At 39.9% G+C, this 14,742-nt stretch overlaps 2 protein-coding genes across 4 annotated transcripts in view; one reads left to right on the top strand and one right to left on the bottom strand.

Annotated features, from left to right (window-relative positions):
* Window positions 1-14,742, top strand: part of scn1laa (sodium channel, voltage-gated, type I-like, alpha) — a 195,010-nt gene that overhangs the window by 109,273 nt on the left and 70,995 nt on the right. The window contains exon 4 of the mRNA XM_086220102.1: window positions 4,676-4,788. The gene's annotated coding sequence lies outside the window, so the exon portion shown is untranslated. The remainder of the gene's footprint in view (window positions 1-4,675; window positions 4,789-14,742) is intronic.
* Window positions 225-14,742, bottom strand: part of grb14 (growth factor receptor-bound protein 14) — a 29,362-nt gene continuing 14,844 nt past the window's right edge. For 2 of the 3 annotated variants that reach the window (XM_086220108.1, XM_086220110.1), the window contains 12 exons: window positions 11,160-11,316; window positions 9,889-10,010; window positions 9,714-9,788; window positions 9,498-9,635; window positions 7,366-7,476; window positions 7,110-7,205; window positions 6,643-6,705; window positions 4,694-4,810; window positions 3,738-3,807; window positions 3,575-3,662; window positions 3,310-3,403; window positions 225-2,961 (listed from right to left, as the gene is read on the bottom strand). In XM_086220108.1, coding sequence (XP_086076234.1) covers window positions 2,815-2,961; window positions 3,310-3,403; window positions 3,575-3,662; window positions 3,738-3,807; window positions 4,694-4,810; window positions 6,643-6,705; window positions 7,110-7,205; window positions 7,366-7,476; window positions 9,498-9,635; window positions 9,714-9,788; window positions 9,889-10,010; window positions 11,160-11,316 — 1,278 coding nt within the window. In that variant the 3' untranslated portion in view covers window positions 225-2,814. Of the gene's footprint in view, window positions 2,962-3,309; window positions 3,404-3,574; window positions 3,663-3,737; window positions 3,808-4,693; window positions 4,811-6,642; window positions 6,706-7,109; window positions 7,206-7,365; window positions 7,477-9,497; window positions 9,636-9,713; window positions 9,789-9,888; window positions 10,011-11,159; window positions 11,317-11,840; window positions 12,005-14,742 lie in introns of those variants that run through there. The other variant, XM_086220109.1, reaches the window with a different exon arrangement.

Raw genomic sequence — 14,742 nt, 5'->3', positions numbered from 1 at the left:
GGCTCCTGGATTGATGATGTAATCAGCATTATCAACCTGCAATCTCGGAACGACCTAAATTGGGGGAAAGACTTAAGAGTTGCCTTTGTAGAGAACCTGTATGTGTGTGTGTGTGTGTGTGTGTGTGTGCGTGTGTGTGTGTGCGTGCGTGTGTGTCCCAATCAACAGGATTCTCACTTTCAATTATGACCAAAATCAAACACCACTTAGTATAAACAGACTTTCTTTATATGTAAAACTGAGCAGTCCATGACATTCATTGTTCAATTATTATTTTCCAGTTGAAAAAAAACACACCGCACACACAGTCGTATCAATTACATCATTGATTTGGAATACAGTGGGGTTTTTGTGTTTTTTCAAAGCTGGTACATTATTGGCTTTTTCAAAACAAACCGTATTCTCAACCTTATATCCACAACAGTGGTAAAATATCAAAATACAACCAATCCAGGCATTGCAAATGTTATACCTGAATTTTGATAAAAAATAAAACCAACATTTTTTTTTTTAATACAATGAAGTAAAAGTCAGTGATCAAAATCAGTCGTACATATTTCTGATTTTCTTGATGGCTTGTAGTGATAAGATATGGTTAAGTGCCCTTGAGCAAAACTTGAGCTAGTTAGTTCGTTAGTTTGCAGCTAACTAGATTTTTTTTCCAATTGATCAAATATATTTAAACAGGTATTTTAAATATATATGCAAGCTGAGAGTTTTTCCTCTCAAATGGGAAAAAAAAATCTCGATATAAAACAGCAAAATACACATAATGAATGAGGAGCACGTGGAAAATGTTTCAATGAGTCAAAATGAGTGAAAATCTGATATAAAACCTCGCAAACACTTCACTTCGTTTCACCGTAATGTTCAGCAAGCGCAGTAATGTGAGTATTCATTAATATTGATCAATGAGTTTAAAAAGGTTTTAAAAGTCTCGGCTGACCAACCATTTATGGCTTATTTATGACAGGTCCAGAGTCTTCATGTTGTCGGTCATTATTTGTTTCCTGTTTTGTCGTTTACTGATTTACTTCCTGTCCTCCTGTGCTGCATCTCATCACCTCACCCTTCCTGTAGTCTTACTTTGTACTTGTACCTCTGTGTTCTCAGGTTCTTTCTTGTTTTTGTTATTCTACTTTGTTTGACAGTGTTTCTGCTTGTATTCTACATCAGTGGTTCCCAGGACCAAGCTTTCTTCCTCAACAACGACAAAAAAAAAAATCGCAACCCAAATTTCTGAAAGTATGAACTGTACAGTGAAGCTAAATGACCAGCAGGTGGCACTGCGCAAGGGAAATATTCCCTCTGATAGATTCAGTTAGCACCCTTATGCAACAGAACAACAAGCAGCTACTTTAGGACTCCAGACGGTAACTGTAGCTGCAGCTATACTGACCAGTGTTGTCTTGTGAAGAAGTTCAGTCCATAGCACTTCCTCAATCCTCATCATGAGACGGACATAACAGACACATCAGAGCCTTTTCAACATTCTCAACAGCCTTCATGCACTTCAGAGTACATGTTTGTCTTTGATGTAAGAAAGTCCAGATTTAATACAGTACAATCGTGGTTGCATTTCACCGTGTTGGCAAATGCTAAATGAATGTTGACAAGCCACAATGTTACTACTGGACATGCACTGCATCATGGGAAATGCATATCCTTCCAAAAAACAAACAAAAACAATGAAAGCAAGAGATAATAAATGTTGTATAGACACTCAAAACGCTCCGTGACCCACTTTTGGGTCCCAATCCACCAGTTGAGAAACACTGTCCCTGCTCAGATTCTTGTTCCACTGCTCATTTTTGCCTCTGGTCTGATGTCTGTATGCAAAGCTTTGTGTGAAGTAGTAATTTACTGCACGGCTGAGTCAGAGGGTTGTGTTTCTGGGTCTGCTTCTAGTTTTGACGGTTTGTTGTTGTGAAATGAATATTTTTTTTCTATAACGGTCATTTTGGATGAAGATGAGAGGGTTATGACATGCAACAGAATTCCCTGACTGGTTGCCATGATGTGTTTGTACTGGAACCATGCTGGCTAATAGGAAGAAACCTAGAATATTACCTGCTGTAAGGTATCTACATGATATTTAGCAGAAGAACAAAATCATGGCGTCATGATGTTACACTCTTCGCTGTTTGAAGGATACATTCAACTGCACGAAATAAAATACAGAAAGTACTGTTACAGTGGATTTAGAGCCACATATGGCAAAAAAACCCAAGATCCACCAGTCGAAACTGCACAGTTTAATCAGCACCCAAGTCCATCCATCCATCCATTTTCTTCCGCTTATCCTGTTAAGGGTCGTGGGGGGGCTGGAGCCTATCCTAGCAGCCTTCAGGCGAGAGGCGGGGTTCACCCTGGACAGGTCACCAGTCCATCACAGGACCAACACATAGAGACAGACAACCATTCACACTCACAGTCACACCTACGGTCAATTTAGAGTATCAATCAGCCTCGTCCCCTCTTGATGTCTTTGGACTGTGGGAGGAAGCTGGAGTACCAGAGAGAACCCACGCAGGAACAGGGAGAACATGCAGATTCCACACAGAAAGATTCCGTGCCTGAGCCGTGGCTCGAACCCGGAACCTTCTAGTTGTTAGGCAACAGTGCTGACCACTGCACCACCTCAGCACCCAAGTCAGTTATTTATTTCTGTTTTTGCTGAAAAAAGACAACTACAGTTAGAACCACTCGAGTGCTTCTATTTATGTTTTTTCTTCAAGGCACAAGAACCCTAGGAGTGCTTTTCCAGAGAGACCCTGGAGTTATGGTGAATTTGGGCCCTTCAGGGTCTCTTTCTCACAAGCTGATCCAGGCACAGTGTTGTTTGAGTTTGCAGGGCAACACCCCACGGTTGAGCTGGTAAAACTCCACCAGCTGAATCAAGTCGGAGAACCGTGTATGACCATCATCCAGACTGTAGAACGAGTCCCCCTCATCATCCACCTAGTGTTGGACACACACGCACACGCACACACAGGCGCAAACACAAAACAAATGACATATTGAGCACGAGACTGGTGCTATCAGCTAATTTGTGGAAAATTAATAAACAAAACAACTCAGCAGATTTTATATAAAATAGGTACCACAACCAGAAGGGCATCAAGGAAACTAGACTTGCTTTAGACTCATGAAGACATTTCGCCATTCACACAAGCGCTCTGCAGTGATGACACGGATTGAAAATGAAGCAAACCTTTTAGTCTCCATCAGAGATTAGCAGTCTTCAAGAACCTAAAACGTTAAACTAACCCTGCTGCAGACCTGCGTGAGTGGGTGCTCGATACTCACAGGTATGATTTGAAAGTGTTTGACTTTCTGCATGTGAGACAGTGACAGTACGAAAGTCTTGGGGTTGCTTTGGCTGTCCCTCAGAAGAAATACTCTGAAAACAAAATCAAAAAAGGGGCATTTTGCTCTCGTTCCAGGCTTTCACTTCTTAAAATGTAACAATTACAACAAAAGTATTTATGATCACATAGCAAATCTTGAGAGTCCTGTGGTCAACCTGCTGCCAGCACAATCCAAATAGTGAACCAATAGTGCTGCGTCTCACCCGTCAATAAGACCCTGTTGGGCGATCAGTCTCTGAGCCTCCTCCCGTGACAGTTTGCCGTAGAACCAGGGCTGAGCGGAGTGGAGAGCTGCAGCACCACACAGAAATGAGCTGATGCAGACTCCTTCCATTGTGGATTAAATACAAAAGTAAAGGGACAAACCTATGTTTGACAGTGAGCTCTGTGACGTGGAGGGGCTCCCGTGTCCGCTCAGACGGTGACAACCTTTCTTCTGTACAGAGTCAAAGAGCAACAATATCAATAAACACAGGAAATATTAAAAAAGGCTGTCGGCAGAAATGAAATACAATAAACATGATGAGATTTCATCATCTGAAAACGAGAATTGTTGGGTTTTTGTTATTTATATCTACATCAGGATGAACAAGTCAAACACTTTCACCTGTCTGACTCCTTTTCATCATTTATTTTGCCATTTTGTTTATTTACTTGCAGTAACAGATCTAAACTTAGCCCTCTCTTTGTGTTTTTCTCCGTGGTTTGCTGTTGTATTTTAGTTTATGCTGCCAGGGTTAAAACTAGGGATTGGCTAGCCTCACTCACTAGCCTCACTCATTGTTTTTATTACAATATGTGTTGCCATTGTTGCGCTAACAATCTGTGATTTAATGTCCAAAAAGCACCAGTACGCCTGATTTGTTTGTAACTTATAAACTGCCTCTGAGCTGCATTACTACTTCATTCTGTCATGGTTGAGAGCCGACTGGTTTCTGCAGTGACTCACTATCACCACCAGAGGCACAAGGTGGTAGTACAAGAAAAGAAGACTGAACACATCTAGCTAGCTAGCATGCTAACTTGTCTGACGTCACATCAAAACTGCTATTTCTTCTTGTTCATTTAATAATTTTTTTAATGCTTTAAACCAAATCAGTTACATAACACACATTCACATATAATGTGACACAGAAAATCATGAGAAAACAAATTTTTTTTAATCAGGCATTTTCAGGCAATTTATAGGGCTGTCACAGTGTCAGAATAGATTTTATCCCTGTAATAATAACAGGAATATTACTACAGCTTCCTCTTTGTTCCTGTTTGATACTAATACTGGGACTGTGTGTGTTGGTTCTCAGGAAGGTTTTGTGACTCACCCTCCATGCCAGGCCTTCCTCGACAGCCACTGACAGTGCCTCCGACGGGTTCTCGATCACTCGGCTCTTTTGCCCTGAGAAGTCCATGGCCACCAGTGAGTTCTCTGAGATGCTTCTCTGAAATGACACAGTTCCATTTTAGTGTTATATTCTAGATTGACTCGTGAGATTTGCTTTAATTACTCATAATTATTTCATTCCATTTATGATGATGGAAACACTCAAATAAGTGTTTTGCACTCTAAAATGGAACAGTGCTCCTAGCTGTTTCGCTGTTTTGTGGTATTACATTGCCATCTAGTGTCTCGGTATACAGATTTTATGATTCTTTGTTTTTGGGTCATTTTTTTTATGATTGAAGGCAGAATACTAGCACGTTAAAGGATTAGAGTAAATGACACAAGGTACACTTCAGTTTTTAAGCCTGCATGTACTGAGTGATTAACAACTGCACACAGGTCAAGAAAACACTGCTCGTCAAGATACTTTTAAATAACCACATTTGTTCCTCTTCCATCTTCTAAGCTCATCAGTTGAGCTTCAACGTCATTGAGACAGAGACATCCCAGTGCCTCTTATTCCACCTGTCCTGATAGAGCATTTGAATTCAGAATACAGCTAAAAAACACCCTATGGAGGACTCAGCAGGTTGACCCTGTTATTTGTACACTCATGCTCTCGACATTCCTTCCAGCTAATTCTTTTGGCAAGGCTGTTTGTCACTTCTGACCCTCCGACAGCACCGGAGAGGTGATGAGCTGTCAGATCTGAGAGCAGCTGATGGTAGTATTTTTAGAAAGTAGAGGGTTCATGAACATGTCCAAGACCCATAAATAGATTGTGTTCACTGCCACAAAATGACTCCCAGTAGTGTCCGAGGCTATTCTGGTACACCACACATTAACACACTGAAGGTGCCTCGTTGGTTCAGTGCAGTGATGATACCACACTGCTAGCAGGCATTTGCTCAAATCTATTTTTATATACAAGTGTCTTTAAGGCAGCCAGAGATGGGAAATAATGCAATGAAGACACAATATTATTTGTACCCCTCTAAAAACAAGTAGTTACAACTTGGTTTTTGTTGTCAGCCCCCCAATGAAATATGAAATCCAACAATCCAATAACATTGATGTCAATTTGACAATTGTGCACGTCAGTAAGCGGCAGGTTTTGTTAGAAGATATCCAGGAGCAGGAACTCGTCCCGTTATTGTGATTTTATGGGCAGGCAAGACAACAGAAACATGGTCGTCAACGCTTTTAAAACTGCAAAAACAGGTCCACAATGTCAACTACCAATAGCAACAACACAACAACGGCTTGAAGTCTTCTAAACCAAAATATCTACCCTTTCACTTGGCAAGTGATCCAATATAATGTCGATTTAATTGAACAGTTCAGTGAGTAGCTCATTTTCGGCTGGGAAAAGCATCAAGTGAGTTTGTGACTGCAGCAGCTGAATCAAGGGTGAGAGGGAATGACTCAGGATAGCCTCACTGAGGGGAACCACAAAGTTGGATCCTAAAGCCGTGTTTGGAATTACATTGAGAGGGGAACCGCCCAGGAAAGGGGGGGTCAGGAGCCCCTAATCCACCCCCATAATTTCCATTTATGATTTTAATGTGAAAATATTTATTTGTACAGCTTGAAAAAAAAGGGCATCACTGTTAACAAAATGACATTTTACATCTTTATAAAGTTCCGGATTGCCACAGAATTTCAAGCTGATGGAACTTGAGAAGATGAGTTGAGTTCATTTTGTTAGAAACGTGCATTTGTTTTGAATCATAACAAATGACCTCAACCCGTCTTCTCTAATTCCATCAATTTTAAATTCAAAGGCAATCAGGACACAACATTTTTTTAAGTTATGTCTTTTTTCTTTTCTTCAGTGTATTATAGTTATGATATGACCATTTAATTTTAAATCACAACGTAGGCTCTTACCATTGGTGAAGCTTTTTGTTTCTGGTGTGGTTGTATAAAGTTTTGGTATAATTGTGTCCCATACTGGAAAAAAAAAAAAGTTAAACATTTTTAAATGGCAAATATTTGTTTTTTTTATCTTAATATAGTTAATAATAAGACTTTATAATGCCTAAAAAATATACACCATTTTTTGAATATGTGTAGTTGTATTCAAATACAGTGCAGATATAAATCCATTATAGTATTCAGGAGAGTACTACTGTACATTATTTATAGACTAGCAGCAGAATGACTAATGCTCTCAACTGTATCCCTCAGACCTCCAGACAATGAACACATGGTGCTTCGATCAAGAGTGGGAACGTTAATCCAGCATCACTCAATAGTTTCCCTTTTACCTCCTCCCAAAGCTAAATCTAATTCTAGCGCTGACTCAGAATTCCTCCTCTTCCAGATCACTCAGAGTTACGGATCAGCAAGTCAACCTTTAACAGGCGCATGGCGGCGATCCAGCACGTCCTGGTCTGTTCATCATCCGCACAAAGCAGCTTCATGTCCCGGGCTGAACTACATTTTGTGGACTAAAGAAAGAAATTACAGGGAGACAAAAAAACAAAACAAAAAAGCAACTCAGAGTTCAGCATGTTGGGAATCAATAGCTCTGCTGTTTTGTGGAGTTTTGTCATTTATCTGCTTTATAAAGACAAACAATTTTTACACTGAAAAAGGAAGAAATGATACCTTGACACAGAAGCCAAAATCTGTAGGTGCTCCATGTAGCTTTTTGGCAGACAACATCGTGTAGATACCACTGTCACTAAAGTCAGCAATGAACTGAAGATGTCGCGGTTCCTGTTAAACAGAATAAATCATAAAACAGGAGCACAACATGGATAGAATGTCTCATCAATTGAAAGCGCTGGGTTTCACATTTTCACTGGAAATGCAAATCCAGGGTATTTCTAGGTGGCAGAATTTTTGTTGAATGTTTGCATCAATCCCCCTTTTTTCTGCAATATGAACTGAATAAAAACAACTGATTGAAACACAGGAAACAACAGTACTTAAAGCTGGGCATATATTCCTCCAGTATTAAACCAAGATTAAATTACTGAGGAACCAGAAAACAGAAGAATCATAGTGACGTTATCGCTCATTCTGGGTGTGGTTAACATAGAAACCAAACCAAAGTGATAAGGTTAAATTTAGTTTATATAGATAGTGGCTGCATTGTGACAGGAAGATAAATCGCTCAGAAAAAGAAGGCACAAAGACTACCATTGTTCTGCTTTCATGTGACACACTGTTCCTACTTCCTTATTTAAAGTAATGCCAGAGCCATCAGTGTGTGCTCAGACTGTCTAGCGACGTGTCAAACCGATACGGCGGCAGTAAATCAGCTACATTAAAAAAAGGGCAAAGTGGGACAACAAAGTCTTCTCTTGGGGGGAATGAAAAGCCTAATACATTTTTTAAGAATAAATTTCCATGACTACATTTCCATGAATGTGAGGTAACATTTCATGAGCCTACACATTCTGAAATGATGCAGTATTATATAGGAAAAGTAAGTGGGGAAAAAAAAATATCAATGTCTGTGATTAGGTATTGACTAGATATTGACATGTAACACAAGAATTCCGTTTTTTATTTATTTTTATTTTTTTAAAAGGGTAAAATGTGCGTGCTTGACAAACCCTTTAAAGAATGGACTAAAACACCGACTGGGGGAAATCCACGTTATTCATCATGACAACCAAACAGACAGATACTCTTACAGTATCTCCTCATCAACGCTGTTCCAAGCCTCCACTGGATGGCTACTGCTAGTTAGCTTAGCTGAAATGAGCGCTAGCAGTGGGGCAGCAGAAACCCGGGTCAAACGTTATCGCTACTGCTTCTACATTACTTGAACTAGGGTTGTGCTGAACGATATCTGCAGAAAAAGACAGACAAAATGTTGCTACTTTAGGGTCGGATACATGCCAGTAACTTCTTTCCTAACGGTGTACAGAGACTGACACGGCATCCCAAAAGCATCATCGTCATCTGAGTCAACAAAACCACTGCTGAACACCACGAGTGACTGCTGCTACTAATCATGGTTAACTTTGTAAAGGAGGATGAGGGGGATTACTTTTCCACTAACATAGAGCAGCAACTTGGTGATTGGCTCCTTTAGCACGGCTAGCATTGTTATCTCTTCTTTGATCAAAATCTTTTATTTAAATATTTGCTTTCCTGCCAATGCTAGAATTCACATCTAATACAGGTTTATTTCATGTTGGAATCTGTTGTTTGATGACACAGAGACAGGCAGAATGTTGAGTGAAGAGACTCCTCGGCCCGAACAAGTACAAAGCAACACTTTTCTCAGTTTTTCTAAACAGAACTGCATATATTTTATTATAGAAGTGAATCAGTGTATTTTTTATATATATAATTACTAAAACATTTCCCAGCTTTTTCATTGTGCCTGTGCTGGTATGGCCGCTGCCTACGTAGGTTAGCTTAGCTTAGCTTCAATTGTCAGCAGCATTAATAATATATGTTCTACTTGGCTGTGGTCCTGGCTGATGTAATGAAAATCCAGCTCAACCTGTTCCTCTACCCTCTTGAAATATGAGTGAGATCCATTAGGGAGGTATGAGCCGATGACCCGTGCAATACAAACACAACTAGGAAGCGTCTAGATTTATTTTCCAGCAACCATGTTTACTTTATCAACACTTGACTGAACACTCGACTGTGTGAGTAAAGCAAATCTCGATAAAGCAAAATTCATGCAACAGAAATGCAGCTCCTACGCTCGTATGATTTAAGTGGGCATTTAGACTTTTCTAACTTTCTGTAGATGAGTCGGGGTTACTGACCTTGGACGTCCCTTTATTGGACACGTAAAGCCCTGACCTTCTCAAGACAAAATAGAACTTCTTCCAAGACTTCCTGCTTTGTTCTTTGGCATGAAGATGTCCGTGTAACTCCGGACAAGTGCTGGAGTCCAGAAAGATCTGTGATAGGTAGAGAACTATTTGTCCATCCATGGGTTTCTACAATAGATGGTGCATGATGAATGATGCCAAAGATACCTGCACAAGCTGAGAGGGATCCACTGCACCGTTGCTTTCACTGGATATGGAGACCATGTGGTCTGGGAAAAAGTCCTGAAAGCAACGATACTCATAATAACTTTTACAGACAAAAAAATACAAGTATCACAGATGATTCAGAAAATGCATGTGGATAACTGACTAACAAACTCACCAGAGGGTTCCTGAAGAACTCATATTTCGCATAATTCTTCCTAAAATACAGTCGGCTGTCATTGTCCATCCCCCAGCCTGATAAAACTTCCATAACAGACTCATGATCTTCAATAGTTCTTTCTAGTTGAGATCAAATGAAAAGGGAATAAAAAATGAATTACATTTTACTTCAGGGATAATATGGAGGCCAAATCATCTGTTAATGCCACACTTAAAGTTACAGAAATGAGTTTAAATGTCTGTGAAATCAAAATACATTTATCTCTGCACAGATTTATGGAGCAGGTGGTGCTTTACTTCAAGCAAGGCCCAGGCGTTTGAATATTAACTTTACCTGATTATTAACCTTATATCAGTATGTAACCTCATGGTTCTCAAGTCAAGCCGTGTAACGTAAACATTAATTATTTTCTTGAACTTGAAATGACTGTTGAATTAATGGAAAAGCTTTTGTTCAGACAGCCGTGTCAGAGAGGTCATTAGACAGCCGGCAACTAGACATGATTGAATGACTGATGTATTATTCAAAACATATTGAATAACTAACTAAGAATAACTAAAGCATGACATTTAGGACCCTTTTCTTCTAAGATTAGATCTAATCTGAGGATTGTGCAAAAACTACAGCCCCGAGGATCAATCTCTTTTTCTAAGTAAACAAAAATAAAGAAATCCTTGAACTTTGAGGCGCTTTAATATGATGACTTTATTCACAAAGGGTTCTGTTGACTCAGGATATCTTTTTATGATTGAAAAATTAAAAATAACACAAATAGTAAGATGCTTACAGTAGTTTCCCCGACTGCTTAGAAGGAGTGTTTTATTTTGAATGACAGCTTTTAGTTGTGATTTTTTTTTAATTCAATCTTTGTGACAAGGCAGAAGAATGAATCACAAATTATGCGATAAGTACAACTATTTAGTGTTGAAACAGACTTTTGCCCGGCAAGTGATAATTTAACTGAATATTACATCTGTGTTTTTCGCTGTTCATATTTCCATGTTCATGACCTTTTCATTTTTAAATGGTAATGTCGCCAGATATCACTATATGTAACAAATTTATTTATAGCTAATAGAAACTGACGACAAGCTACTTTATTTTTCTACATTGTTTGATGGCCTTTTAATTATCGCTTTAGAAATAACCTCGATTCAACAAGAAAACACATACTCACATGGTAACAACACACATTTTTTTTCGATTAAATTTTTTTCATTTTCATCAACTAAAATGCGCAGGACAAGATGCGTAAAATAAAATCGTACCGATTCCCAGTTGTGTGAGATGTTCAAATAAAGTCAAGCTGTGGTCATCAACGCAGTGGTTCTTCAGGACAAACAGCTGGCAGATGTCCCGGGCGGTGATGTCACTGGGAACCTCTATGGTTCTACTGGTGTTATCTTCATTATAAATCTTGATTACCTGCAACAGAAGCATTGCATCACCAACCTTTCAGCAGGACTGGATCATTTCTTGACCTACAGGCACAGGATGGATTCAAGAAAACACAAGCGCATTTGAAAGTTTTTTTTCAGACATCGACTGCAACAATCTATTTGCAGAGGATGAAAGTAGAGAAGGACATGCAAACTGTGTTTCATGACCTTAAGAAGAGCAGGGCAGTGATCGTGCACTGAAGACATCAAGCGCTTTACAAACGAATCCATCTAAAAGTAGAACTTAGCACCAGTTTGGCTTTGCTCTTGAATATGGTTGAATAGACAGTGTTGCTAATGAGGGTGTTTGTTAAAAACATGCACAGTGAAGAAGAGAGTTGTCTGCCTCTCCTGCACTCCCTCTCTGCTACACTGATAATAAAATAAGGCAATTAGACTACAACAGCCTCTCTGAACACTGCTGTCCTGACTGCACACGTCTGTATCACTGGGGCTTGATACAAAATCATCAGCCAGCCTTTACCACAACTAGAAGTTCAGGAGATCAACCTGCTCATTCATTGAGGGATGAAGGTCCTTGCCTCCTCCTCCTCCTGCTGCTGCTGCTGCTGCTGCTGATGCTAGAAGAGCCACAAGCATAATGGCCCTCAAGAGCCCTGAGATCAATTGCAGGGGCGTTGGTGAGGTAATGCTAGTTGGGTCGGTTCAGGCTAATCTTGACAAGTTGTTGTAGAGTGTCAATGGAAAGACCAAAATGCAAAATGCTCATCTCTTCTATTTCAGCCAGTTCTGTTTGTGGTGGTCCAGTACAAGCTTGACTCCTTGTTTGGAGAGAAATAAGGTCAGAGTTATCCAACATGGCTGGAGCCATCAGTGAGTTAGAGCCTCCTTCTAGGACATCGCACAACGGTATAAAGCACATGTAGATAATGTGGAGCCTCACAAGATAAATATCCTAGTTGTTTCCTAATAAAGACATGTGTTGGACCGCCTCCTTTAACACATCACGTCCCTACATGTTTATTGTCCAGAATCTTGTTACACCAAATGAAGACTCAGATCACAGCCTGAACGCACCACACATCGTCTATAGGAGTTTTATTACTTCTGTCATGACAGTAATCCTGTCAGCCCGATTACACAAAAGTTATGCAGCTGATTTTCACAAAAAAAGAAGAGTGGTGAGGAACAGGCCAAGGAAGGAACCAGCCGCACACTCCAACATGTAACCCTCCTCACTGCTGCTTGCAGCTTTGATTAGGGCCCAAGCGTGAATTTGCCAAAGACCAAATGTTCCCCTTGGCAGATGTACGCACTCTCTTAAGTGCTTTCTAATTAAAAAAGAGATGGGGAGACTACAGACACGGCGGCATCACACAATCTCTACCAAATTCTGGATGAAATGTACTGTACAGTAGTATTTATTTAGGCTATTTTCTTGTTTTCAATGGGTGATGTTAGAGAAAATGCCTTTACAGAGCACTGTATAAAGAATTTTAATTGGTTACTACTTTTTTTTTTTGAAAATGACTTTATACTTAATTTATAACGAGGATTCTGCTGCTGTAGGGGGTTTTGGATTCACTAATTAAGTTAGTCTGAGGTCAGGGTCATGAAGAAATGTAGCAGATGCTGTTTCTAAATATAACACCCAAATAAAATGACATCCAAGATTCTCTTATTAATGTCATGGAGCAGTGAAGTGAAATGCTGTCTTGGCCTTTAATTTGTTACCTACATGATCAATATGCTGAATAATATTCACCGATGACGCACAGTATGATGAGAAGTAAAATAAGGATGCACAATAATATTGGTGCATTATCAGTATTAGTATTACGTAAAACTGTTCCTCTAACCAGAAGCTGCGCTGGTAACGAGTTATACAAGTAACAATGACGCCTTACATAATTAAAGGAACTACTGAAATGTAATTTTAGGCATTAACGAAGTAATATAACGTGTTCTGACAAAATGTAGGTACTATTAGTACTATTACTGTGTCCAAAAATGGGATGCCACAGAAATGTAGTTGTATGTTTTAACGAGACAACTGATTGAGTAATTGTAACTAGCCGCCTAAAGCTGACTGCTGCGCAGTTTTCAGTCTGGTCCAGGGTGGGTGTTTCTCCCCAGCAGGTTTATAATCCAGCCTGGAACTTCAGTGACTTTTTAGAGTCTTTGCATTATAAATTCATAATGGTATTAAAATTTTTTTTAATGAATTTCAATCCATTATTTGTGCCGGTGACCCGCTCCATTCACCATTGACACCGCCATATGAAATCAGTGGTCCTGGCTACTAATCGGATGCTAACAGTTAAATTACCAATGAAGTTTTTCCAAGTGAAAATACTTCATTGGTGCCTTAACATTATGACATGTTTATACAGTGTACATGTACATAAGATACAACATGTAAATTGCATATGTACACAAGAAAGAAGTGGAATAAAATTTTATGCTGAATACCCATTTAAGATGAGACAGTTGGTGTAAACAGAGTGACAGTGTTTCAAAACCAGTTTTATTTTGTTGCCACAGTAGTCAACTGTGTTTACAGTGCAACTTTTTTTCTTTTTCTCACTGGGAGTCTTTGGGGTTAACTGGTCTTTCAAGTCTTTGATCTTGTAATGACACTTCAAAGACAGAACTTAATGTCCTTTGTCACTGAATTCTGAAATGCGAGCCTGAGACCTTAGACTCTTATCTCAGAATGGACGTGATGCACTAAAGGGTCATATTTTTTGCTATGTAAGAAAGCATTTCCCCAACGTTGGTATCTGTACTGGATGAATGACCGGCCAGACTGAGAAATAGAGTGAGCATCACTGAGATATTGAGATAAACTTCAAAGTAAACCAGTTGATTGGAGGCCTACTGAGACGTGAAATGGCAGGGAAAGTCAAGGTGGACCCAGACCTATTCAGTTGCACGATTTGCCTGGATTTACTGAAGGAGCCGGTGACCCTTTCATGTGGACACAGCTATTGTAAGAGATGTATCCAGGTCTTTTGGGATCAGAGAGCTAATTGCGTCTGCCCTAACTGCATGGCCGTCTTCAGAGAGAGGCCAGCCTTGGTAAAGAATGTGACATTAGCATATTTGGGGGAGGACCTGAGGAGAGATGAACAGCGTATTGAACGGTGCCAGGCTGGTCCACAGGATACACCCTGTGACGTCTGCCTTGATAGGAAACTAATAGCCCTCAAGTTCTGCCTGGATTGTATGGCCTGCTACTGCGAGGAGCATCTGCATGGTCATTTCTATGCAGCTGGACTGATGCATCACAAACTGGTCGAGCTCTCTGACAGATTCCACTACATCTGTCCTCACCACGGAGAGGTGATGAAAATGTTCTGCTGCTCAGATCAGCAGGGCATTTGCTATGTTTGCGCTGTTGAAGAGCACAGAGGCCACAACATGGTCTCTGCTGCAGCGGAGAGAGCTA

The sequence above is a fragment of the Aulostomus chinensis genome, chromosome 12, assembly GCF_037954235.1.
Source record: "Aulostomus chinensis isolate RoL2024-O1b breed Wild chromosome 12, RoL_Achi_v1.0, whole genome shotgun sequence".
In the NCBI taxonomy this organism is placed as follows: Eukaryota; Metazoa; Chordata; class Actinopteri; order Syngnathiformes; family Aulostomidae; genus Aulostomus; species Aulostomus chinensis.
The sequence above is the reverse complement of the archived record's forward strand: the minus strand, read 5'-3'. Positions and strand labels throughout refer to the sequence as shown.